General features: G+C 36.8%; 2 protein-coding genes across 3 annotated transcripts in view; both read left to right on the top strand.

The window, feature by feature from the left end:
- LOC141395149 (phospholipase A1) overlaps nucleotides 1-14534 on the top strand; it is a 71615-nt gene extending 57081 nt beyond the window's left edge. For both annotated transcript variants that reach the window (XM_073970631.1, XM_073970633.1), the window contains 5 exons: nucleotides 13094-13242; nucleotides 13403-13518; nucleotides 13592-13910; nucleotides 13970-14171; nucleotides 14237-14534. In XM_073970631.1, the coding sequence (XP_073826732.1) occupies nucleotides 13094-13242; nucleotides 13403-13518; nucleotides 13592-13910; nucleotides 13970-14171; nucleotides 14237-14303 (853 nt within the window). In that variant the 3' untranslated portion in view covers nucleotides 14304-14534. The remainder of the gene's footprint in view (nucleotides 1-13093; nucleotides 13243-13402; nucleotides 13519-13591; nucleotides 13911-13969; nucleotides 14172-14236) is intronic.
- A 9405-nt stretch (nucleotides 14535-23939) lies between these two features.
- Nucleotides 23940-26983, top strand: Nup107 (nuclear pore complex protein Nup107). Its single transcript, XM_073970626.1, has 2 exons — nucleotides 23940-26364; nucleotides 26540-26983. The coding sequence occupies exons 1-2, from the start codon at nucleotides 24099-24101 to the stop codon at nucleotides 26902-26904; spliced, it is 2631 nt and encodes an 876-aa protein (XP_073826727.1). The 5' UTR covers nucleotides 23940-24098; the 3' UTR covers nucleotides 26905-26983.
- Nucleotide 26984: the final 1 nt, after the last annotated feature.

Raw genomic sequence — 26984 nt, 5'->3', positions numbered from 1 at the left:
CCTGAAAGTCTTGCCAAAAAATGTTAAAAAAATTCACGATTTGTGGTCTTTAAAGTCTTGCCAAAAAATCTTAAAAAATCCAACATTTGTGGTCTTGAAAGTCTTGCCAAAAAGGTTACAAAGATCCATCATTTGTGGTCTTGAAAGTCTTGCCAAAAAAATTTTAAAAAATCCACGATTAGTTGTATTCAAATTCCTCCTGAAACCCTTATTCAAAGTTACTCTTAGAAATTTGTTAAAGTCGGAGACATGTCCTACTGTTGTGTCGAACGAGTTATCTCGCTTCTGGTTGTAGCGAACTGGTGGACATTGTTTACAAGAAAATCACTGGCATTAAACGCTATTACAAACCGCGAAATTCACTACCAACAGCCAGCCTGCCTGTTGCTTAGTAATTCCGTATTTAGGAAAATCAAGTTTTTCATGATTTGTTTTCCACATGGATTTACTTTCATTGCCAACAAATGAAATGTTTACAACAAATTCACTATTTAATCTAAATACGAAATTGGAAAATAAACTCGCGCCAATAGCTTTAGGAAGTTTCTATGAAAACATAACGCAGACTTAGTTGCGAAGGCGTCTACGGATAAGTAACTGTTAGTGTCCGAAAGAGATAAATGGTGCGAAAGACGAAAAAGGGGATTTTGTATAAAAAGTTTTACTTTCATGGCCTCAAACATCAAATTGAAAGGTGGCATTTTTCTCCTTTAATGTATTGAAATTAATCGAATGAAATTAATTGTATTTATATGTGTAAAAACAGCTGTTATAATAATTAAAATGTAATTACGGGGTATAAAATGTATTTCTTTTAACATTCGGCAACTTTAAAGGAAAGGATATCAAACGCCTAAAAACAAACATTGCACTCAATGCATACGTAAAGCAAACATATTTTTTTTCCTAAAAGGAATTTTTTGGGAATTTGCCTCAGCATTACAATCAATGTTCATATTCGAAAATTGTTGCAATACAGAAGGTCTGCTCTCAAAGATTTATACCTTTTATTGAAAAGTCGATACACCATTGCTTAAGGCAAATTATTACACAATTTCACAAATAGGGAAAGGGAAAATTGAATTGCAAAATTCCATTGATGCATAACGTCGGTCAAGACGGACTTCATAATCGTATTATAATAATATACATTTGCATTTAGATCTCATTATTTGCATATCATGGCAATTGCTTAGCAGCGCACATTTGTTTGCAAAAGCTGCTGCTATTATTCATTGACCCCGCGACTACCCCAGCAAAATGTTTGTAGCCAAAGAAGTAGTTAAATCATGAGTGCAAGTGATTCCGGACTACATCTTTTTACGTGAAAGAAGTCATGATTTTTACAAGGGCATGGTGCAGTGAGGATAATGTCTAATTTACTTCTTAAGCACACATTTTGAATTAGTTCTTTGTAGTGAATAAATCACAACAACATATGATTCAACTACTTCTTTGGCTACAAAACAAACATGTAGTTCGAAATCACTTTTATTATTTTTTGTATACAAATTACTTTTTATGGATGCAAACATATTGCTGTTATTATAATTAACAAGAAACAAATTATGTTCTTTGTCTTTTTAAGTTTTTTTTTATTGCAAAATTTTGAAATTTTTAAAATGTGAAAATTTTATGAAATGGTTTCAAATCGGACATTGTCAAAATGTGGAAGAACGGACTGCATTGTTCATGACTCTGCGTGGACTGCTTCAAAAAAAGCTATTCAATCACTACATCACAAGGAACAACTTCAAATAAATTTTGCTGGGTAGTGTCTTATTGCAGCAAAGGTTTGTTTGTACGCGCCACTTGCATGAAACCAACAAGGTTATCCAGTGTCCAATTGAGGCGATCAATTGTTTTCGAAATATGTTTAATTGAAATGCTAATAATTCCGATACAATTGTTTAATAATGTTAAGAAAAATCTAAATAGTTTATCATAGATTTGTTAGCATACTCGTATACATATTTTTGGGAGACCGTTCAGATACCAAATGGTGGAACTTTCAGAGATATTATTGTAGATTTTTAGGAAGATCTTTTATGGAAACCTTTGGTGGACATAACCCTGGATTTTTAATTAGACATTTAAAAATATAATAGAGGATTTTAGGGAGACGTTTCAGAGATTTAATGGAGAATTTTTAAGGAGACTTTTCAGAGACCTTATGTAGAATTTTTAAAGAGTCTTTTCAATTTTTAAAAGATTTTTCTAATACATAATCATGGATTTTCGCGGAAACTTTTCGAATACATCATCATTGTATATTTATGGAAACCTTTCACAGACATAATAGGTGATTTGTTTGTTGTACCGGGTCTGTGGAAAGAGGTAACAGTAACTTACATTCCCAAAGCGGGAAAACCTAGTAACTCTGCCACCAAAGGACTACAGACCCATCAGTTTATCATCCTTTCTCCTTAAGACTTTCGATAGACTGATCGATCTGGAGATAAGGAGCCATGTAGACACCGCCTATATAAGCAACTCACAGCACGCCTATATCAAAGGCAAATCTGTGGAGTTTGCCTTGCATGAGGTGGTTGGCTTCATTGAGAGGAATATGGAGAACTCAAACTTTACCTTGGCTGCCTTTCTAGACATAGAAGGAGCTTTTAACAACGTAGAACTTGAGTCCATAAAACTCTCACTTAAGAAAGTGAACACACCTGAACCTCTAACTTGTTGGATAAATAATATGCTAGAAAGCAGAATTATAAACTCCAGCATTTGGGAGACAAAATTAGGAAAACAGTAACTAGAGGCACCCTCCAAGAAGGGGTGCTGTCACCGTTACTGTGGCTACTTGTTATAAACAATATTTTGACTGATCTGGACAATCAAGGTATAAAAGTTGTTGCCTATGCGGACGACGTAGTACTACTGATTTCCGGTAAGTTTCCGTCAACCAATGCGGAGCTTATGCAGGGAGCATTATCGACGCTGTCGCGCTGGGCTAAGGCCAATGGCCTTGGAGTAAACCCAACCAAGACAGAACTGGTAATGTTCGCGAGAAAGCGTAAGCTCGGCGTGTTTGTACCACCAACACTGGATGGAGTGCAGCTTCAGCTCTCGCCCGAGGCAAAGTACCTTGGCACAATCCTGGACTGTCAATGCGATGGAACAGGAATGCTGAGGAGCGGGCGTAGAGAGGATTGATTGCACTTTATTCATGTAAGAATTCTATTGGGAAAAGTTGGGGTCTAAACCCATCGATTATACACTGGTTGTATAACACCGTGGTTAGACCCATCTTATTCTATGGTTCTCTTGTTTGGTGGCACTCACTGCGCCAAAAATCGACATCCAGTAGGCTTGACAAGGTGCAAAGAGCTGCCGCGATTCTCATAACTGGAGCCACCAGGAGCACACCACATACATACATTAGGGTGGGGCGATTTGAACCACCACGGGCGCCTGGATTTTCTGATTATTGGGATTGTACTGAGCAAAAAAGTCCTCTAGACCAATGTCTACGGTGAAAATCGAGCCCCCCGAATTTTGACTTGAAGTTTTTTCAAGGTTTTTTGGATATTTTGGCATATATGTAACAGCCAAACCACTGCGATTTTCGATCCAACACAAAGACAAAAAATGTAGCCAAGACAATAAGTAAGAACTCTCTAGTACATATCAAAAGCATTGGAACGCTCCTTCAGGCAGATATGGCCCCCGAGAATGTGCACATTTTTCGGAAAATATCGATAAATTACACTGTGCTACAAAATTTGACTCATACTCAGTGGGTGGAAATTTTCTTGGGAGATGAAAGCCCTTGGTGAGTGTACTAAGAACACAAAAGGAAATTTTCAGGATAGATCAAGTTTCTGAGATATGGTTTGGCCAAAATATCCTTGAAAAAATTTTCAAGTCAAAATCCGGGGGCTCGATTTTCACCGTAGACATATGGTCTAGTGGATTTTTTTGCTCAGTACAATCCCAAGAATCAGAAACTCCATGCGCCCACTATAACTTTTTTCCTTCCATACAAATCGCCCCGCCTAACCCAGCACAAAAAAATGGAAGTGGTGCAAGTTGGAGTGAGGATTTCATTACATGCATGGATGCGCTTCCAGTGGACTAATGAAAAAGGCAATCCTTTTCCTCACATTTGGATTACATCCAACAAGCACTTTTATGTATAAACGATAAAAAATTCAGTTTTCATTCAACAAATGAAATTAAAGTAATACGGCGTTTATATTATAGTTTTTTGCAGGGTTAACCTTCTTTATGAGGATTTGTTTGAAGTATATACAATGGAAATGACATTTGAAACCCAGACCCACTGGGTTAACCTTGATATATATAAACGGCCTATAAGAATAAAATTAAAATGTCTTATTAATGGCCTGTTCCCGTACTTTACAAAGTGGTAAAGTCGTAAACGATTTTCATACAAATTTTGTGTACGGGAACGCAAAACTCGTAAAAGTGGTAAAAATTGTAAAAATGGAGTGCTTCCTAGCTGCGTGCTGCGGAAGCAAAATGGAGTGCTTCCTAACTGCGTGCCGCGGAAGCAAAATGGAGTGCTTCCTTTCTGCGCGCTCCCTTGTAAAATTCACTGAGGAATTCATAGAAAAAGAAGCACTTCGTGACACTTGCACCAGTGATTTAACTGCTTCCGTGGATGCAAACTTTTTGCTGGGAACATACATACATACATATGTTCCCACAACATCCCCGAAGGAACAAGGGAGACTTCTCTCACATCAATGAGTGCACGCCGATTCATATTGGCTCAATGATATGGTACCTACTTTTTATTGCCGAGTCCGAACGGCGTTTCTTACGACACCACTTGTAGAGAAGTTTTTTTCATGGCTTAAATACTCAGGAAATGTCGCCAGCATTACTGAGGGGGAATTTTGCCACCGTTGAAAATTTGACGTAGCTTGGCCTGGGATTCGAACCGCAGACCTTCTGAGTGCAAGGCGGACATGCTAACCATTGCACCACGGTGGCTCTGAACGCAATGCTGAACTTAAAACCACTGAGTCTCAGCATTATGTGTCAGGCAACTCGCAGTGCCCTACGGCTGCATGAACAGGATCTCTGGTGCGGTTGTGCCTAGGGGCATGGATGGATCCTGAACGAATCAGGTATAAATGTGAACCAACGCGGGAAACTGAGCGACTATATATCACCAGTCCTGACGATATAGACGTCGTTATACCTAGTAGAGACGACTGGAACCGCAGTAACCCCCCCCCCCCCCCTGGACTGTCTGGCTTTTTATACAGACGGTTCCATGATGGAGGAAGGTTCGGGGGCTGGCGTCTACTGTGAAAGGCTACCTCTTGAGTACACCTAGAGGCTCGACAGCAACTGTTGTGTCTTCCAGGCTGAAATCTTCGCGATTTGGAATTGATAAAAAGTTTGGATGCAGTAATCTTTGAACCGGTGACTATCTTTGTTGATAGTCAAGCGGCTCTTAAAGCCATCAAATCCCTTTCGGCTATGCTGGGTACCAGGACACCACGACTATCTGGGTAATGAAAGAGCAGATGAATTAGCTAGACGACGATCGCAGTCTATAGATCTAGCTATCGCTGACTCCATCAAACCATCCATTCGTCATTTCTTCCAAAAAATTGTAGCGTTATCTGACAAAAGAGCAAGTGAATTTTGGCATAATGAACCTAGGTGCATTGTGGCAAGATCCATATGACCGTCTCTGTCAGTCAAAAGAACGAACTCTCTGTTGAACCTGAGTAAAGCTAAAGTTAGAGTAACGACGGGAGTCATCACTGGACACTGCTATATCATGGCCTTTACCATCAAATGGGATGAGGATGTTACTGAGGAGGATGAGGAGGAGTTGGAGACGATCGAGCACCTCCTGTGTCGTTGTCCAGCCCTGACTCGTAGACGACATAGGTTAGTAGGTGTTCACTTTCCACCGTGTCTATCTTTCTACTCAACTGTGGAACCTGCTGTGATCTACAACATCATCAAAAATCTGAAGTGGATGGGACAGCGCAACCTGAACGCGTAAATGATGTTTCAAATATTCTGCCTACCATCAAACTAGAACTTTTTTCCCTTCTCTAAAGCTATTCCTCCCCTCTTAAACTTTCTGTAATTTATTTGCTCTTTACTTTTTAATAACTTCCTCTTTTTTATTTCTTCCCTCTCTCCTCTCTTTTCCATCTCCTCTTTTCTTTACAGCTTGTTTCTCTTTTTTCTACTGGATGATCACAATGGACCGGAAGGTCTCTGAGTGACGCAGTCACAAGTTAGTGGCTGCACATCCCCAAAACCTAACATAACCTGTCGTGTTGTTGTTGTTGTAACAGCTTCTACAAGTACATGTAAATCTTTATTTTATTGATTCGGTTCTGCCTCCAGCTCCAAGTTCAGAAAGGACGCCACCTGAATAGGATTTTCGTCCAAAGAGAGAGTGGAGTTAAGTTAGTCGGGTGGGCTGGGCAGTTAAACAGGCGCTGCGTAGTATGCGGACTGGTGCCACATGCTGGACAGATATTCCGCGTGCGATCAATATTGACCCAGTAAGAATTGAGGCGGCTGCACCAACCAGATCTAAGTTGTGCCAACACGACTCTCGTTTGTCTTGGCAGCTGTTGTTCTTCTGCTGCCAAGGGTGGTGGATGATCGTCGAGGACGATATTCGAACTGCAGGCTGCCAGAGCCTCTGCAATCGCATCAGTGTGAATGTTCTCTTTTATATCTTTGGACCTCTCTCTCCAGATCTCGATAATCCTCCCTAACTTGCCTGGGGGTTCAGGCATATCCACCAGATGATGATTTGGGTGGTCTTGCCTATAGCATCCAAGCAAGAACTGCATCGTCAACATTCTGTTGTGTCGACGCACAGTAAGGATCTTGGTCGCCTCATGTAAATGGTCCACTGCAGACATTAGGTGACACCCTGTAGCTATTCACAGGACAGCATTCTGGCATACAATTTATCCAATTATCCAATTGCGCATCACGTACGTTAACAAACCACGCTGGCACCGCATAGCTTACCACAGACCGACCTATCGCGTTGTATGTGGTTAACAAGGTTACTTTATCCGCAGCCCAAGTGCTGCCTGCTAGGGACTTGAGGACCTTGTTTCTGTTTCTTAGCTTATCGCAGATAACTGTAGTTTGCTGGGACGACTTATACATGCTATCGAATGTGACCCCTAGGACTTTGGGGTAGTTTGAGGTCGGAATAATTGCACCGTCGACCTGCACATTCAGTGGGAGATTCATTTGCGCCGTCCATGTGGTGAACAGTGTGGCTGTTGACTTAGTGGTGGAAACTTTCATATTCCTCGCGTGGAAAAACTCTACAAGATCAATGAGATAGGCACTTAGCCTGTCACAAACGTTACCGATGTTGGAACCTGACGCCATGAGTGTACAATCATCCGCGTACGTAATTAATTCAATGCCGTCGGGAGAGCGTGGAATTGCAGAGAGGTAGAGGTTAAACAGTTCCGGAGATATCACCCTTCTTAGGGGAACTCCTTGTTTCACTCTGAGGGGTTTGGACTTCCTGTCTCTGAATCCCACGTATGACTGGCGACCACACAAATAGTTGATGACCCAGCGTTTCAGACAAGGCCGGAGAGTAGAATTCTCGATATCCTCGAACAGCCTAGCATGGCTGACCGTATCAAACGCTTTGGTCAGATCCAATGCTACCATCACTGTTCTGTGACATAGTTTGTCCTGGTTGAGTCCTCGTCCAATATGTGTGGAAATGGCGTGCAGTGCTGTTGTGGTACTATGCTGCTTCCGGAAGCCGTGTTGATGATCCGCAACTGGATAACACGTTCTGATGCTGGGGAGGAGTAATGCCACGAGTATCTTTGCTACTGGCGATAGGTGATTTGTTAGGAAACCTTCCAGGAACATTATCGGGGATTTGTAAGGAGACCTTTCCAAAACATCGTGGAGCTTTCTTAAGGCGACCTTTCAAAGACTTCGTCGAGGATTTTTATGAAGACCTTTAATGCATGATTATGGACTTTTTAAGGATGCCTTTCAAAGATATGTTCGTGGAATTTGAGGGAGAAATTTTCGAGACATCATCGTGGATTTTTTAGGATTCATTTCAAGGACATCGTCGTTGATTTTTTTTTTTTTCAAAGACATCGTCGAGGATTTTTAATGAAAACCATTCGGAGACATAATCGAGGATTTTTAAGAAAACCTTTCAGGACATAATTAGTGCTTTATAGGGAAACTTTTTAGAGACATTTCATGGCTTTTAAAGGAGAACTTTCAGAGAGATAACCGTAGTTAGAAATTTCCGTGTATATACTCGTTTATTTTAAAGGATTTTAAAAAGTCCTTTCAGGGACATGTTGGTGAATTTTAAAGAGACCTTTCGGAGACATCGTTTTGAATTTTTTATGAAAACCTTTCAGATATATCCTGAAATTTGGAGGGTACATTCCAGAGACAAAATCGTAAATTTTTAAGGATACCTTTTAAAGACAAAATCGAGGATTTTTAATGAAAACTTTTTAGAGATATAACGACGATTTTTAAGGAAACTTTTCAGACACATAATCGTGGATATTTAAGGAGACCTTTCACTGAGATACTCTACAGTATTTAAGGAAACATGATCGAGGATATTTAATAGTCTTTTCGGAGACATATTTGAGGATTTTTAAGGAAACTATTCAGAGACGCAATCAAGGACTTTTAAGGGACCTTTCAAAGGCATATTCGCGGCTTTCAAAGTAGACCTTTAATAATATATTGTTAAGCAGACCTTTCAGAGGCATCTTTGTGGATTTTTAAGGAGGTCTCCATAGACAATATCGTAAATTTTTAAGGGACCTCTCGAAGTGATAATCTTGGATTGTTAAGGAGACATTTCAGAGACGTCATCGAGGATTTATAAGAAACCCTTTTTTGAACCATCATTGTGGATTTTTAAGGAGACCTTTCAGAGACATATTTGTGACTTTCAAAGGCGAGCTTTCAAGGACACATTCGTTAATTTTTAGGAAACCTTTCGAATACATAATCGAGGATATTTTAGGAGATCTGTTAGAGGCATCATAGTCAATTTTTTAGGATACCTTTTAAAGAAATAATCGAGGATTTTTAATGAAAATACAAATACACAATCGAGAATGTTTAAGAAAAAGGTTTCAAATATAATAGTGGATTGGGTGCTACTGTGGTGCAATGGTAAGCACGTCTGCGACTTGTACTCTGTTTTCCGGAGTTTCCCGTGTCCAATCGGAGGTGTGTTTGGGAACATACACTAATTATCGTGGATTTTTAGCGAGACCTATCTGAATCATAAAAGTAGATTTTTGAGGAGATTTTCAGAGACAGGACCGTGTATTTTAAGGCGACTATTGAGAGACATATTTGTGGAATTTAAAAGCGATCTTTCAGAGACTGAATTGTGGACCTCCTACTACACCATTTTCACATGTAATTCGAAGAATTCTGTTGTAATTTGATTATTTCATTAAAATTCGAAATTTTTAATTTGAATTTTTTTCATTTGTAATTCGAATTTTTCCATTTGTAATTAGAATTTTTCTATTTGTAAATCGAACTGTTTCATTTGGAATTTCAAATGAAGAAAATTCAAATTACAAATGGAACAATTCGAATTACAAACGAAATAATTCGAATTACAAATGAAAAAATTCAAATTACAAATTAAATAATTCGAATATCAAATGGAATTCTCAAATTACAAATGAAATAATTCGAATTCCAAATGAAAATTTCAAATTACAAATGAAATAATTCGAAATTCAATTGGAATTCTCAAATTACAATTGAAATGTTTCGAATTACAACTGAAATTATTCGAATTACATGTGAAAATGGTGTAGACTTTCGGGAATTTTTAAGGAGACCTTTCAGAAACGTATTTCTGGATTTTTAAGAAAACCTCTAGTGGATATAATCAATGGTTTTTAAGAGACCTTTCAGAGACATATTCTTGGATTCTCAAGGAAACCATTCAAAGACATAGTCGAAGATTTTTTAAACAGTTCTTTGACGGGAATCGTAGTGGATTTTTAAGGAGACCTTTCAGATACATATTCGTGGCTTTTAAAGGGGACCTTTCAAAGAGAAAATCGTAGATTTTGATTAAGACATTGAGGGATTGAGGGTTTTAAGGAGGCCTTCAATGTCAATATTATGGATTTTTAAAGAGAGCTTCTGGAGACATGATCGTGGATTCTTAAGGAGTGCTTTCAGAAGCATAATTTTGGATTTTTTGGAAAAACTATCAGAGACATAATATAGGATTTTTGTTAAAGAAACCTTTCAAAGACATAATCCTGGACTGGAGGGGACAATTCCAAGACATCATCGTGGATTTTAAAGCATACCTTTCAAGGCCATAATCGAGGATTTTTAATGAAAACCTTTTAAAAACATAATCGAGGATATTTAAGGAAAACTTTCGGGGACATAATCTTGACTTTTTGAGGAGACTTTCAAGGACCTATTGTTGGGTTTTAAAGGAAGCCTTTCAGAGACATATTCGTGAATTTTCAGTTATAAATATCGCCCAGAAGGAATGTTTCGCCGAAAAGGATGTGAAAGGAATTGAGTTAGAAGAATCAAATATTCTACAAAAAGATTCGCCAATCGATTTGACTGAAGACATGTATCCACAAAACAAAGCTACAATAACGCCAAAGAGAGCTATGCAGCTATTTTCCCAAGTATTATAGGAGAAAAATCAAAAAATTCATCACGCGATATCTCAGAATTAGAATCAGATAATTAACTTAAAATTTTATACCCTCAGCCTAAACAATGGAAGCTATGGATCAACAGATTTGGACCCAATCTCGGTTTTCGGAATATTTTGTTTAAACTTAGATCAAGTTCGAAAAAGGGTCATATCGGACATTGCTTCCGGTACATCCCCCACAAAAGTTCAACATTTATCGTTAAAATAGTGCACAACACCTCTCGAAGGGACTTGTCGAATTCGTTTGGAAATGTTGCCTAACATTATAGTTCATCCAAGCATAGATACCTCCCCCATTAAATGTTCAAGATTTTCGCGCAAATGCTATTTAAGGGCTGTTCGATAACAGCTTTGACATTTTGAACTAGGAAACTCCGTGTGATATGTTTTTTTATACCCTCAGCATTTTTGCTAACGAGGGTATATCATTGGTGGGCAAATTGCGAGAGACTCATGTATTTTTTACACTTTTGTGTATGAGGCCGAGCATTTCTGCCCAACAGTGGTATATACACTTTCATACGGGCAATATGTGCCTCATCGAAATAATGGTTTTAGACCAGAGTGAGGTAGAGACATTTTGTGGATCTCTCTTGTGCTCTCAATGAGCGTAAATTTGTTGTTGCTCGCAACGTGTTAGCATCTACACAGGCTGTGAGCGATAACCAATTTACGCTCACTTAGAGCACATTGGCTCTCTTGTGAGTCACAATGCCTTCCACTGTTTTAGACCCCAAGTATGTTTGGACGAAATGTATTTCAGAAAATTTGGAGTCGATTGAGCAATGCCCGTCTGTCTGGCTGGCTGGAGCGCAGGATAACTCTCGAACGGATCAGCCGATTCGGTCCAAAATTTGGCTTTCGTAATATTTTCTCCAAACTTAGTTTAAGTTCGAAGATGGGTTATATCGGTCCACTCCTTCCGGTACCTCCCCCACAAAAGTTCGAAAATGTTCGGAAAATTTGTGCGCACGACAACTCTTAAAGGGAGTAACCGATTTTGTCCATACTTTGCACATCGTAAAATTTCTACCAAACTTAGATGAGGCTCCAATGTGGACTTAATCGGTCCACGTCTTCGGGTACCTTCCACACAAAATTTCGGAAAAGTCAGTTTAGTACCTGCTCTCGAATCGTTTTGATTTTTGTTGTAACAACTTGTATTCACGGCCCCCATACGGCGGTTCAAGTTTCATCAGGGGCAAAACCATACTTCCTGCGAAAATAGCTTGAAAGGTTCAAAACCCCCTATGACACCGTGTGTAGTGGATGGAGCGCAAGATAATTCTCGAACGGATCCAATTCGATCCAATATTTTGTCCAAACTTATCTTAAGTTCGAAGATAAGCCATATCGGTTCAATCCCTTAGGTACCTCCCCCACAAAAGTTCAAAAATGTTCAGAAAAATTGTGCGCACGATAACTTTTGAAGGGAGTGACCGATGTAATCCATGCTTTGTACATCCAAATATATCTACCAGATATAGATCAGGTTCGAATATGGACTATATTTGTCTACTCCTTCTGGTAACTCTCACACAAAATTTCGGATAAGTTCGCTTTAAGACCTGCTCTCGAATCACTTTGATTTTTATTGAAGAGATTTGCATTCTCTACCTCCATTACGACGGAAAAGTTTTTTTCAACTGTTCAACCGATTTGGTCCAACAATTGGTCTTCGTCATATTTTATCCAAACTTAGTTTCATGGAGCAATACCGGTCCACAACTTCCGGTACTTCTCCCCAATATTTAAAATGCCACTAAAAAGCTAGGACGATATCACTTGAATGGGGCAACCAATTTGGTCCAAACTTTGGATCTCCTAATATTATGTCAAAATTTAGTTTAACTTCTAAAATGGCCCATATAGGTCCTCCCTAAGGATACCACCCCCACAAAAGTTCAACATTTGTGTTTTAGTGCAGTTAATTCCCAATCCACATTTTTTTCGGCAAGTTCAAATGTCCAAAAAGGGCCAACAAATTCTGAAGAGACCTTAAATACATTCGATCTGTCCGTATGTGAAAGTTTGACTTTACGATGGTTGAGGGTATATACATATCTGTCGGCAAAGCCGACTGACTCTTTTTTACTTGTTATACCCTCATTTTCTGAACTATGTAAATAAGTTAACCTACCCTCACCCTACTCAAATCTTGTGCCAAATACTTATTACAAAATTAATTTAAACACAGACTTACATCATTAATCAACATTTTAACAAGTTCAAGTTATACTTGACAATTTTGTAACAAATCGAGACAGAGTGTACGTACTCACATCGCACCCACAACACATCGTTGTTACATCGTTACAATTTCTTAGATGGCACCACCTAATTTATGATTTCTCTTTGTTTGTGCTTCTTACATTGCAGGAAATCGTCACGGCTTGGTGTTGCCATTAATATCCATAATCCGTTGACATTATTCCAAGGTGGTTTCAGCAGTAAGCGTGATACTGTTTTTATTGTGCATGGCTTCAATGGAACGGCCACTGACAAACATTTGCAGTTTTTGAGGGATGGTTAGTGAGTAAACTTGAAGCCGCAACGCAATTATTATTCAAGCGTATATATTAAATTAATAAAAATAATAGTCATTTTTTATGACGATGATCATATCAAGAAGATGATGATGATGGTTAACCATAAAAACTATTTTATTTTGTCATTTTTTAATCATAGCATACCTATCGAGAGACTTCAATGTCATTACCGTCGATTGGAGGCCATTGACTGAATATCCATGTTATTTGCAGTCGCTGATAAATACAAGATTAACAGCTCAGTGTACGGCCCAGGTAAGGGGAAACAGATGAAAATATATATTTTTCGATTATATATAAGATGATAGTGAATATTTTTCTTTTTCAGATCTACTCATTTCTTACCCACTATGGAGCTGCACGGGAAAAAATCACCTGCGTTGGCCATTCCTTGGGTGCGCATATTTGCGGCATGGTCAGTAATCATTTGAATGTCAAACAATATCGCATTATTGGCCTTGATCCGGCCAGACCTTTAATTGAACGCAAGAAAAGTAATCAGTTTCGCTTGTCGTTGGATGATGCCAATGTTATTCAAGTGATACACACAAATGCCGGTTACTTGGGTCAGCTGGAAAATACCGGGCATTTGAATTATTGTATAAATGGTGGCCGAGTTCAGCCGTACTGTAAAGGAAGTCCAATCAGTAAGTTGATTTAAGGAAAGATTAATTACTAAATTATTATAAAAATAATTTGTTTATAGGACGTTCCCGATGTTCACATTTCTTAAGCATCTGTTATTTGGCTTCAGCCATGTTTAAACATCGCCGTTACTTGGGTGTACCCTGTCCGAATGGTTGTGTAGAAATAACTGGACCCAACCGACTGCCAGTATCGAGTGCGAATCCATTTAATGCAATATCACAAATTCGGGAATATTATATGGGAAATGATGCGCCAGATAAGTAAGTTGTAATTGTGTGCCACAATTTAAAAATGTTAAAAAATATATTTCAATTTGTTTTAATAGTGCCAAAGGTTGCGTTTGCATTGATGTACCATTTGTCAGACATTGTCCTTTCAGTGAAGTCACGTAACGCAGCTTTCCGAGATTTAAAACTAGTATTAATTTAGTTTTAATATAGAACTTATTGATATTTGTACCAGTTCTGAAAATAAAACGGAAAAGGTACAAATGCCTGCTAGATATAACCAATTTAAGAATGTTCAATGTTATTTGTTAATATTGTTTATAATTAGTCTAATTTTAAAATATTTATTTATTTAAATAAATTAAAGAAAATATAAAATAAAACAACTGAAATGGCTTTAATGAATTTTGTAAGGGAATTTTTTGACCCACTGTGCCTCCAAATAGCGTTTATTTATAAAAGGCATTGAGTTCCATACTGCATGGAGAATAGGGCATAAATATTGCGTTGGTTTCCCCAACAAATACAAATTATACATAATGTTGTAGTCATCATCATACGTTGACACGATCCAAGATGTGACCTTAAAGTGGATTAAAGCGCAAAAAGTGTGGAGCACTTAAGGAGGAAATGGCTGTAAGAAAAAACGACATAGTCCATCTTGAAATTGTATATAATTTTGGGAGTAATTTTTTAATAATATGCGTACCATTTTAGTTAGTCACTGTAGGATTTTTACAGCTTTTATGACATAAAAGTAGGAAGGAAATACTTGCTCACGAAAAAATTATAAATTTGTAAAAGCATAAAATACCTTCGATGAAAATTTGAGCCAACATTTTGAACTTTTGTGAGTGTAGTTGTCCCATATAGTACATCTCCGAACTTTATTTAATGGTTGGACTAATGTCATTTACTGCTTTCGATATATCGTGTTATCTAGCCATTTTAGTTGGTCAAAATAATTCGACAGCTGGTCTTAAACTGCATCTTCCGAACCTAATATATGTCTCGAAAATTAATAATAATAATAGTTATTCCTTCGAGATGTTTCGTGCTCAGCATTCTAAGAAAACTTTTGTAAGTGTTTGAAACAGGGCTTCGGAGTTGGAGTCGGAATAGTGAAAAAAGCTCAACTCCGACTCCGGGCAAAAATCTGTTCTACATTTATCAAAATTTGTCAAATCAATTTAAATTATTTAAATGATCATAATTTCAAAAACTCTTAATCTCTATTTTGACTACAAAATGCATATCGGAAACATTTTTGGGTCAATTGATTGGAATAATGTTTGCATGTTCCAAATATACTTAGGGAAGATCTTTTAGAAGATTTACAGGCCATTTTATAGAAGACTCATTGGTCTTCTCTTGTTGTTTTTTATTAGAAGTCATTTATGTCTGCTGTGAAAGAACCTGTTGTACTTCTATGAAAGACCTTGTAGTACTTTAAGGGAAATCATACGAAAGACCTACTAGACTAGACTGCTGAATTTGTATGAGAAAAGTTAGAATGTTCTTAAAGACGATGTTCCTGCAATTTTTTAAACGACATATTCGATCTTTTGAAGAACCATGCGTCTTTCATAAAGAAGTCTGGTTTTTTATAATAGAATAGTGTGTGGTTATCTATAAGTAAAACTACTTTAGCATTTCTCTCTCTATTTAAGGGGATATTCCTCAGAGATCATCAATGAGTTACTTGTCCCCGTAAGCCAATTGTGCACGCACAAGTTTTTTGGGCCTTTTGCTTTTTTAATGCGTGTGTTTTCTTGCACTCTGTATTTTTTCCACCACCACCAAAAATACTTGCGACGCATCAAGACCGTTGCTTGTGCGTAATAAGTAAAACAAGTATTAATCATATTTTGCACTGTTACAAAACTCGCAATCGTAGATAGTTTGCCAAGTGACTTATCAAGTGGAAGCACACACACAACATTACAAAAAATAAACATTTCTACTTTTATTTTTTGTTGTTTCGTTTGTGTGTGATTTTCTTTATTTGCTTGGAATGTTATGCGTGCTTTTGAATGCTCTTCTAACCTTTGAAAATCAGTGTTAGAAAATTATTTTTGCTCTCACTCTCTCGGAGAACATAAGACAAACGGTTGAATTACAAGGGTTGAAAACAACACTTGATGTGCGATGAGCAAGAAAGTAAAACAGAAAATGTAATTGCGTATTTAAAACTACTTGGCAAAGCATACGCAAGTGTCAAAAAATATCCATTTTAAAATAACTTATTTTTTGAGTGGCTAGCCACACTCGTACATATTTTGAGAATGGCAAGCAACACTTGCATTTATTTTTTAGAGTAGCAAGCCGCACATACGCTTGTTTTTTTGCATGTGGCTTATGAGTGTCAAAATCAGCTACTTACGCAGTTCTCTGATATTCCTATGCTATCCTGTTGTTCTTCGATGAGAAGAGATCAAATGATTTTTCGATAAATTTGTCAATATATTTATGCTGAGGAATGCAAAATATTTAACAAATTGGCGTTGAATTATGAGTATTACCTCTATAGGATGGTGGATATATAAATTTCTGGAACTATTTAATCATTTCCGATTGTCAGTTCGGCTTAGCCGTACTAAACGTTGGTTTTATTTGTATTCTTTTTGAGGTGGTAGACAAAGACACTTTCCACCATAAGATACTAACTTGTCATTCCGTTTGAAACACATCGAAATATTCGTCGGGAACTTTATAAAGTATAAATATGAAAATTTTCCATAACTCAAAAAATTACAAAGAGTGTTACCGGTCATTGGGTACATAAGTCAAATTCGGAAAATTGTAAATATAATCGTATGTCGGTGTTTAGGTAGAGAAACGTTGTAACGATACCGTCCGATTGCAGTTGCTTTGAAGGGTGTTGCTACATGTTCTGAAGTGTGAAGTATGCTGAAGTGCTTGTTACTTTGTCAACGATAGGTTTTGGTATCCTCCCAATGTAATATATCGTGAAAGTTTAAACTAAGATGACTGTAATTTAAGTTGTGAATTTGATTTTATCTATTTTCGGAGTCAACTCCGGAGTTGGAGTCGGAGTCGAGAAAAAAATTGGACTGGAGTCGGAGTCTGACCAAAAATGGCTCGACTCCGAAGCCCTGGTTTGAAAGAGCAACCAGTTATGACCAATCTTTGGACTTGCTCTATATTTGGACAAAATATCCAAAGTTTAGGCCAAATCGGTTGATTCCTACGAGAGTTCTCGTGTACACTAGGCAGCCAGACAGGCGGACAGGGCTAATTAGACTCCAAAATGTCTTAATCATACCTGGGGTCTAAAATCATTTACGAATTACAAGGACTTTCTATCCGAAACATAACCTAGATAATATTGAAATAAAGTGAGGGAGGTATCAGACGGCGTGGCGATTCCAAATATTAGATTTGTGTTTTTAGTGTCATTATAGTCGCCTTCTCCAACGAAAAAGTTGTATAGGTATCATCACCAATACATATTTATATTATACAGAGTGGTGAGGAAAAAAATAAACCATGTGGGTACAAACCTTACGACAATACCAACTATGGAGGCACCAAGGCAAATTGGACAGGTAGTGGTATCAACAAATTCAACATTTTCTTTATGTTGTTGGGGTTATTACAACAAAATAATTTTTTACGAAGGGATTTTGCACTTCATATTCGAACAGCTAGTGTGACACCACTACCTCTTCAATTTGCTTTGGAAGGCACCAACATCTTCTCAAATTCATATAAATTCTAGGTGACAACCGTTATAATTGATTATTTACACTCGGAGACCTAGCCAGAAAGATGTACATCCCGACACAACTTGTTGTTGTTGTAGTAGCATAGGTTTGATGCTGGGATGGCAGCCGCTGACCGAAAGGCTTTTGGCTTCGGGTCAATCCGGTGCAAAGAACCCGCTGCCATGGGATTTTCGGCACCACTTCGGGAATTCGACACCAAAATGCCTAAAATAACACTCTTTTGGAGGAGGAGGTCGGTCCAGCGGGAGTCTAAACTGAGCGAATATTGAAATTTGATCTTCATGCATACTAAACTTGTATCGTGTATGAACTTTTTTATATTACATACATGTAAAATAATAGCAGAATTTGGAACAAATTTCCTTTACCGACCCTTCGCAGAAAAAATCAAAAAATTTTGTTTTAAATCGCAAGTATTCTTAAGTAGCCGGCCTTCGGCCGGGGATTTAAGACTTTCTCCTATGGACAGGAGCGAATTTCGGCTACGCGAACAAACTTTTTTTTAAATCGTAAATTTTTTCCCAAGTAAACAAGGGAATTTTCGGAACTTCGGAGGCCTATATCTCGGTAAGTATACATTTCCCCAACAAAAGAAATACATTGTTGGAATCGGCATGAAAAGCACTATCTGTGGTAATTTTTTCATAATTTTCTGCGGTGGGTCGGTAAAGGAAAGATATGCCCAGAATTTTAATTAATATATAAGATGTGGCAAAACTTATTGTTAAATTACTTACCTCCTATTATTTGTAATTATATCGTCTCTCACAAAACTCCAACGATTATAATTTCACATAATGAAATCTGTATCGACTATCCAAAAGGGGTTTTTCCAATAATGGACACACAAGTGCAATGAACATTCCGGAAATATTTTAAAATACATTTAAAAAGTATGAAGCTACTAGTGTTACTTCTAGATTGGGACTTTAGATTGTTTTTAGACATTCCTCAAGTCTTCGTTTATCAGTAATTATTTCGAAATGCCCTGTTATAATACATTCGAATCATTATTCACACACTATTGTCTTAACGATTTATCACACCGATTCATTCGACAAAACCGAAATACAATCTTATATGCCATTTAGATATGACACCATTAGCCGGATTTAGCCCATTATCAGGTTTTATTTGCTAAATCCAGCCAAAATCTACCTGATTTCCCATACAAAAATAAATCCTCCTATTGAGTGGATTTGTTTTAAATCTGGCATAAATCCTCGTATACAACTCTGTTTTTCGCAACATGTTGCTAGAAAATACAAAAAGTTGCAAGCTGGCACAAGAAACAAGGTAGATGCATCGGTGAATTGCTACACTAAAAATAATTTAAAATGTAAACATTTGTAAACAAGGCGGAAAAATTAAATTTGTTTTGATGTACAAAGTTGATTTTAATCAACCAAGACTAATATTTGTGATGTCTAAACGATAAATTAATTCGTTTATTTATTTTAGATGGGCAAACTGCGATAAAATAATTCTTTAATTGCTCTTTAGTTAGCATTAGTAGCATAATATGCTAACATTTTCAGTATTAAACAATAAATTTATAATTTGACGTATGCTGTTTGAGATGAATTCAATTTACAAAAAATTATTTTGACGTTTCAAATTCGTTCAGATGGGCTGATGCATCTACCTTGGTAATTGTGCTACGAACAAAAATCAGCTGACTGCCATTTAAATCCTCCAAAATGTATATCTAAATGCAATGGGATTTGTACTGGATTTATTAAATCCAGTCGAGGATTTATGGCTAGTCTAAATGAGCTATTAATAGCGATATTTGAAAACAATAAACAGAAATATTATTGTTTTCAAACAGATTAGTGAAATGTTGTATTTATTCTGATTTTGCTGGCCTCTTTACATTCGCTTTTCCGCTGGCCGAAACGCTTTTGATTTTTCGTGGGATTGTCGGCACAACTTTGGGAGTCCCAATGGAAAATGTCTAAAAAACGAACCTTTTAGGAGGGGAATGTTGGGAACGTATATTGCAAATTGATCTACTTGTGAATGTAACCATACTAAACTTGGATTTGTTAATATGAGCTTCTTTATACCTGTAATAATAAATATTAATTTAATATAAGATATGGCAAAATTAAATGTCAAATTACTTACCTCCTATTATTTTTAATTATGTGGATAGTGTCCCCATTTTCTGCATTTCACACAAAACGCGAACCTAATGAAATATCGACTATCCAAAGAGATAATTTCCAAATAATGGATGAATTTTCCGGAAACATTTAAAAACTATGATGCCACCCACCTCTGTAAGACCGTGTTTATATTATAGCCTTTTACAGGGTTAACCTTCATTATGAAGATTTGTTTGACGTATATGTAATGGAATTGGCATTTAAAACCCAGTGGGTTTGTTAAATCCGGTTATATATAAACGTACTATTACCTCTGGATTGGGACTTTAAATTGTTTTTAAAAGACCGAAATGCCCTTTTTAAATACGTTCAAATTATTATTCACTCACTTAATGATTTATCTTCCGATTCTTTCTACAGCAGCTTGTCTATTGTAACTTTCATTTTTCTTCTCAAAATTTTCTTTATTGTGATAGACCGTAACGAAATCGAACCCGGCGTACCAAAACACAATCTTAATCGCCATACTATTTTCAAACATATTTGTTAAATGTTGTGGCTATTCCCACTTTGCTGTAATCTTTATCCTTTACAAAGTTTTGTAGTTTTTGTTTATTATTTGACGTAAGTATGTAGAAGAAGTGTATTTTGTCGTTTATTCGAGTGGCATATTTCAAAATTGTAACGAAATAGTATTTAATAGGGACCAATTGTGAAATTGTAACACATATCCGTTCGCGCCTCTATTTTCGACACAACAAATAACAATCCGGGCAATCATGAATATTTCCCTCGGAATTTTCCGCACGGAAAATAATTTTAAAAAGTGAAATTCTCTTAGAACCAATATTTGAAAACGTTGAAATCTGCTGGAATCACTTAATTATGGAATATTCTCGCTGAAACGACAAAAATATTCTCTTTTTGGACATAAATATGGAAATAAAAAATTGTGAAATTGGGGAAAGGGGACAAATTCCGCACGGAATTTTCATTCATGATTGCCCTGAATATCAAATGTTCATTCATTAACGTCTGATCATTTTTTTGCCGGCGTCACGAAAAATACTACCGCCAAGGAAGTCCTCTAAAAAAACCGTTAGCCGAAAAATAAAATTTTTATATTGTACTTTTCTATCTGTTTACTTACATTTTCTTATTGGCATGCATTTGTTAATTGTTCCACTAGTCGTTGGGAATACTTTCCAAAAGTTTTCACACTTTAAATCAAAATATAGCATACGAAATTTGACCGACACACATCTCAACGAACACGACCCCGACCGACGAGAAACGATAACTGTGTTGCAAATATTTGGTGCAATCATTTATCGATGACAGCAATGAATTGGTCTGTTCCAGTACTGCACTTTTTTATGCCTTGTTCAGACTGACGGTGTTTCGCTTTCTATTCGTTGTTCGACCCCAAATTACGATGTAATTACTTCATTTCCCATACAAAATATTGAGAACGAACAACGATTTGTGTACATTGTTCAATTTAAATTACTCTCAGAACGACGATAAAATATGTCCCATCTCTAACAAATGAGAGAATTTATCGAAATAAATTAATAATGACAGGAAAAATAAAAAATTAACAATGTATTAAAAATCCAAACCTTTTTAGAAAAACTGCAAAATGTGAATGAAAAGTAAACGGTTTAACGACTAGTATACATTCAAATCAAAGCAAATTTTGTCTTATCTTTCATTGCAGTTACATTTCTTGTCTATCGTTTCAAATTCGCGTTAGAAACAAAAATTAAATGCCTGCCGGAAAGTCTGTATACCTGTATACTGTATACTTTATTTTGGCAGGTCTCTCTCTCGTTAATTTTTAAAATAGACAAATTTGAAAATATACTGAAAAGACCAAAATTATGAGAAAAAATAGAAAACATGAATGAAACTAATATAATTAAATATTAAGTAGATATCTGAATGAAGGACAAATATTTTTTCAGTTTATATCAATTAGCTTTACTCGTCTTTTGGCTGAAACTTTCTTTAAAATCAGTAAACAAAAACTATGAAAATATGAATCATGTTGCTATGAATTGTGTACCATGTCGTATGAACGGGTTAATTCGTGTACGTAATTATGAGAACGAACGACGTGATTCAAATGCTGGTATGAACATGGCATTACACATTTTTACTATTTTTTTCGATAACATAAAGGAAAAATCGGTTATCGGAGTAAAAATATGTAGAAATGTGTAGTACTGCATGGTACAATAATACAGGTAGCATTATCATGCCAGCTGATGGTAACATATGGTCTGTTCCTTTACTTTTGAAAATAGTAAAACTGGCAAAAGTGGCAAAAGTTGTAATCTACTTCCATATGAATTGTATAGTGTCTGAAGTAAAGGAACGCTTTTCGAGTAAAAAGTTGTAAAACTTGAAGATTCTTGCACGTAAAGGAACAGGGCTATAATGTGTCAACTGCATTGAATTGATGTCAAATTTTGACACCTTATGTTATCAACAATTGCCGATGCGGCTACCTGTGTATTTGTACCATGTAGTACTGGAACAGACCAAATGTCAATTGTGTTACATTAGCTTTGTTCCTCTAAATGGTTAATTATTGAAATTTGTCGGTATATTATGGACCAAACTAATAGAATACCCAGAATATTCCAAATTTAATAAAAATATTTTTAATCTGTTATGTGCAGTGACGCATTAAGGGGTAGTTTACACTATATGTAAATGTCATATGACATGAAATTTTCCATCATTATATATCCTCTAATATGTGCAATATTGGGGATTTTCCTTACGCCATTTACTTTTAGAGTCCACACCAGCAAAAATGCAATGAAATTACGTCTCCACATTGCCTGCGTGGGTAGATATGGAATGTTTTTATTTCGTGTCATATGACATTGATAGATAGTGTAAACCAAGGCAAATTCATATAAGGTATATGCATAAATTACAACAACTAACAAATTTACGAAAACAACATTGTTGTTATTGAAAATTAATTGTCATACCCCCATTATTACAAGTCTTCTTTTGTTATAGTTTGGATTTACCGAACAGATTTATAGCATTCCGGTTAACTTAAAGTCATAAGTGATGATTGAATTCCAAGGGAGAGCTTCTTGGCAATTACTTTCAATGTAAAAATTATATTTTTAATGCCTCCAAATTGGTTTATTTTGCGTTTTCAAATCCATCAGATAGTAAAAGAACACATATAATAATGGCCCATAGATAAATATTGAATAATAGGGTCGTTCGAAAAAATTTTTCAGGAAAAACATAAATACATTTTGAAAATCATCTAAAATAGAACAAATTTCAATCAAAATTTAAATATAACGCATTCAGAACTCTCGTAGGTAATTTTTATTACAGGTTTATGACGAAAAGAGTATTTTATGGTAGCAAATTTCGAAGTTTCAAATTTCACAAGTAGACCCTATTACATTTTGAAAACCAAATTTACAAAAAAAGTAAAAATACAGCTGATTGACACTTCTACCTTCTATAAATGTGCCTTGGTGGAAACTACCTCTAAAAGGATATGGATTAGGCATGGCACAATTGGGAAGGTAGATGCATCAGCCCAGCTGATCGAATCTAAAACGTCAAAAAACTAGGAATTCGCCATGAAAAATCAAAACAAATAACCATATGATTGGGTAAGTAAGAGATAGCATGTCATCACTTTAAAGACAAACACAAGCGATAAAAAGAGACAACAAGAGACCATTCGGCGAAAATTTTGACAGTTTACATTACAAAAAAAGTTGCTTTGTTGTAGCAATTCGCCGATGCATATACCTTCCTAATTGTATCATGGGATTAGGGCACAATTTTTCGATCTACAGATCCATCTGTCCATTTATTTTATTTTTCGATCTACAAATCCATCTGTCCACTTATTTTAATTTTCGATCTACAGATCCATCTGCCGGTTTATTTTTCGATCTACAGATCCATCTGGCTTATAATTTGCGCGTTTTACTTCTCATGTTGTTATCGTGTTTTTGTTTTCATTTTGTTTAGTTGTAAAATTGCACGGAAATTGAATAAAATACTTTTCCAAACTCATCTTGGATAATAAACAAAGTATCATAATGTCTGGAGGTAGTCCATTTGTTTTAAAACTTGGTTTAATTAATATAAAACCCCGGACACCACAACGTGAACGTGCTGATACATTGGGCGATATTGAATCTCCTCACAATTTTTCCATATCGTTGATGCCCGGAGAATTACAGAGAATGCTGGACAGTTCTGTAATGAATAATAGTGGGCTATTTGGTTCCTCCTTTCATGGTGGTGTCGGCGATACCACAAGCCTATGTGATCGATCAGTTATCGAGCAGATGGACATTTTTAAAGAGAAGGCAGACACGTTATTTCCACAGTTTCTGGAAGTGCTGCAGGCGCGTACTAATGATTCGGAAGTATTCGATACCATAAAAGATCTTATACACACTTGCTCTGCCATATTGGATGATTGTGTAAAAGACGTACAAAGGGGTAGTGATAACCGAACAAAATCGAAAGTGGAATGGCTGGAGTTGGAATGCAAAACCTGGAAACTATTGTATGCCTTGTATCAAGATCGTATTTTATTGCAGTCCGCAGAGCAGGGAATGGATGATATACCAACAATGGGATGTTCTGAAAAGGAAGTTATTTCCCAGTTATACAATTGCAATTCCACATTGAGAGAGTATCAATTGATTATAGATTGGTTGGAAGCATGTTATGAGAAGAAAATGACTGGTCCCCAAATAGGCCATACAACAGATCGCACAGTGGCTTGGGAAAACACTTTGTTTCAGTTAAAGAAGCAACAACAAATTGCATTTGGTTCAGGAGCAGAAATTGTCAAATCCCTTGACCCCGATGCACCGACAAGAGAAAAGAAACCGCTGCACACATTAGATGAGGAGGATAATATGCGTCTGTCACGTTGTATATTTGAAGAAATACGCCAGGGACGTATTGATGAGGCTATGGCCTTGTGCAAATACTGTGGTCAAACATGGCGTGCTGCTATATTAGAGGGTTGGCGTCTGCATGAAGATCCCAACTATGAACCCGTTCATGGTAACTCAAAGGAAAAGATTCCCATAGAAGGTAATCCACGTAGAGATATATGGAAGAAATGTGCTTGGATGATGGCTGATTCAAAGAAATTTGATGAATTCACCCGAGCCATAGCTGGAACATTTTGTGGTCATTTGGAGTCTTTGAAATCCCTTCTTAATAACTCATGGGAAGATCTTCTATGGGCATATCTAAAGGTCCAAGTTGATATACGTGTTGAAAGTGAAATACGGGCCAATTGCCCCAAGCCATACCACCCCATGCCAGAAGAGTATTGGAATGCAAAAATGTCCATGGAGCAGATATTTGATGAACTTCTCGTACACAATGATGCTGCCGTAAGGGATTATGCCCAAAGCAAAGTTGGTATTATACAAAAATATTTAATACTGGATAATATTACGGAGCTGCTGCAGCAAATACGCCGTTGGATTGAGGAAGATCAATTGTTGGATAGCAAGGATTCCTCGGTGTCCTCACATATGCTGAGATTTTTGACACATATTGTTTTGTTTATGCGTCAAATTGGCCGCGTAGACAAAGAGGAGACAGCGGACCGCATAATAGCCGCCTATGTTGAGTGTCTAATACAAATGAAAGATGCCCAGCTGGTAGCTTTCTACACTGCTGCCCTACCCGGTCATATGCAGGTGTCGTTATATTCCAAATTCTTGGAGACCCTCAATGAAACACCTGCACGCCAAGCGGCCCTTGAGGAAGCAATGAATGCTCATCTAGATGTTGAAAATATTACACGTCACGCTGTCGAGACAATACGACAAAAAGAACCAGCCGAAACCGATGTCCAACAAATGCAAGATGAACCATTACAACATGGTGACATCTCCAGTTTTGATCAACATAAAATTAAATCCCTAGAATGGTTAACATTTTTACCCACACAACGTGGTGAGCTGTTGTGGCAAGGTAATGCTATGATACGTTCATTTTTGGCTGAAAATAAAATGGAATGTGTACGGGCCGTGTATGATATGATACCACAGGATTCATTGAGCCACATATTGAATATCTATGGCAGTAAGGATAATTTCCCATGCCGTGAAGATTGCTCCATTAAAGAATATCTAAGTTATAAAGTTTATTTGGCTGCCATTGATTCATTTAATGAATGGTCACGTTTATATCATAATCGTCCTAAGGAACCACAGCTGGTTACAGCCGGTGCTAATTTCACCGAACGTATGGCTTCGGAACACAAGGAACAAGTGTATCGGGGTGAACTGAATCGCTGGAAGGTCTCACTGGAGGAGCAAGCGAGAGGTAAGTGAAGAAATCCAAGACAACCAAAATATCTCGAAGACCAGAAGGTCTCCTTATAGAAGACTCGATGGACCAGATGTTCTTAAAAGATACCTACCAGAAATTATCGTTCAACCAGATTCATTCATTGATCACATTTATAATGCTCTCATTTTTTTCTTATCTCTTTTCACAGTTTGCCGAGATTCCCTCTTCAATGTTCTGTTGTTCCCAGAAAAAGGTTGGCTCATCGATCCTGATACCCCTAAAGATCCCGCCAATATTAGCCCTATTATATGGGAAAATCGTCAAATACAATTGGATAAAATTCGTAGTATTTGTATACCGGAAATAACTTTACTCTTACACAAGGTCTTACATTTATCTGAAGATTATCAAGGTTGTGTTAAATTGGCCGATGAAATTGCATCAGAAAATCGCCAGCTATACAAAGTCTATACAAAACATAAGCTTGCAGAACTTCTCTCCAAATTGGCAGAATCATCATTGGAGTTACTCAACAAAAAATTGGATCCATGGGGTTATCCTGTAACAGTATAAATAATGTCAGTTGTAAGCGCCAAGCATTTTGAATTAAATATAAGATTTTTTGCTAATAAAAAAAACTTGTTATAAAAAAT

This window comes from Musca autumnalis, unplaced genomic scaffold (genome assembly GCF_047663935.1).
Source record: "Musca autumnalis isolate F117 unplaced genomic scaffold, ASM4766393v1 scaffold_2, whole genome shotgun sequence".
Taxonomy (NCBI): Eukaryota; Metazoa; Arthropoda; class Insecta; order Diptera; family Muscidae; genus Musca; species Musca autumnalis.
Note: the sequence above shows the minus strand (reverse complement) of the source record. Positions and strands in the feature narration are given on the sequence as shown.

Bases quoted from the DNA above. Each gene is read 5' to 3' on its own strand.
- Nup107 (XM_073970626.1), top strand. From the start codon at position 24,099: ATGTCTGGAGGTAGTCCATTTGTTTTAAAACTTGGTTTAATTAATATA. The intron at 26,365-26,539 runs GTAAGTGAAGAA...CTCTTTTCACAG, and splicing joins ACTGGAGGAGCAAGCGAGAG to TTTGCCGAGATTCCCTCTTC.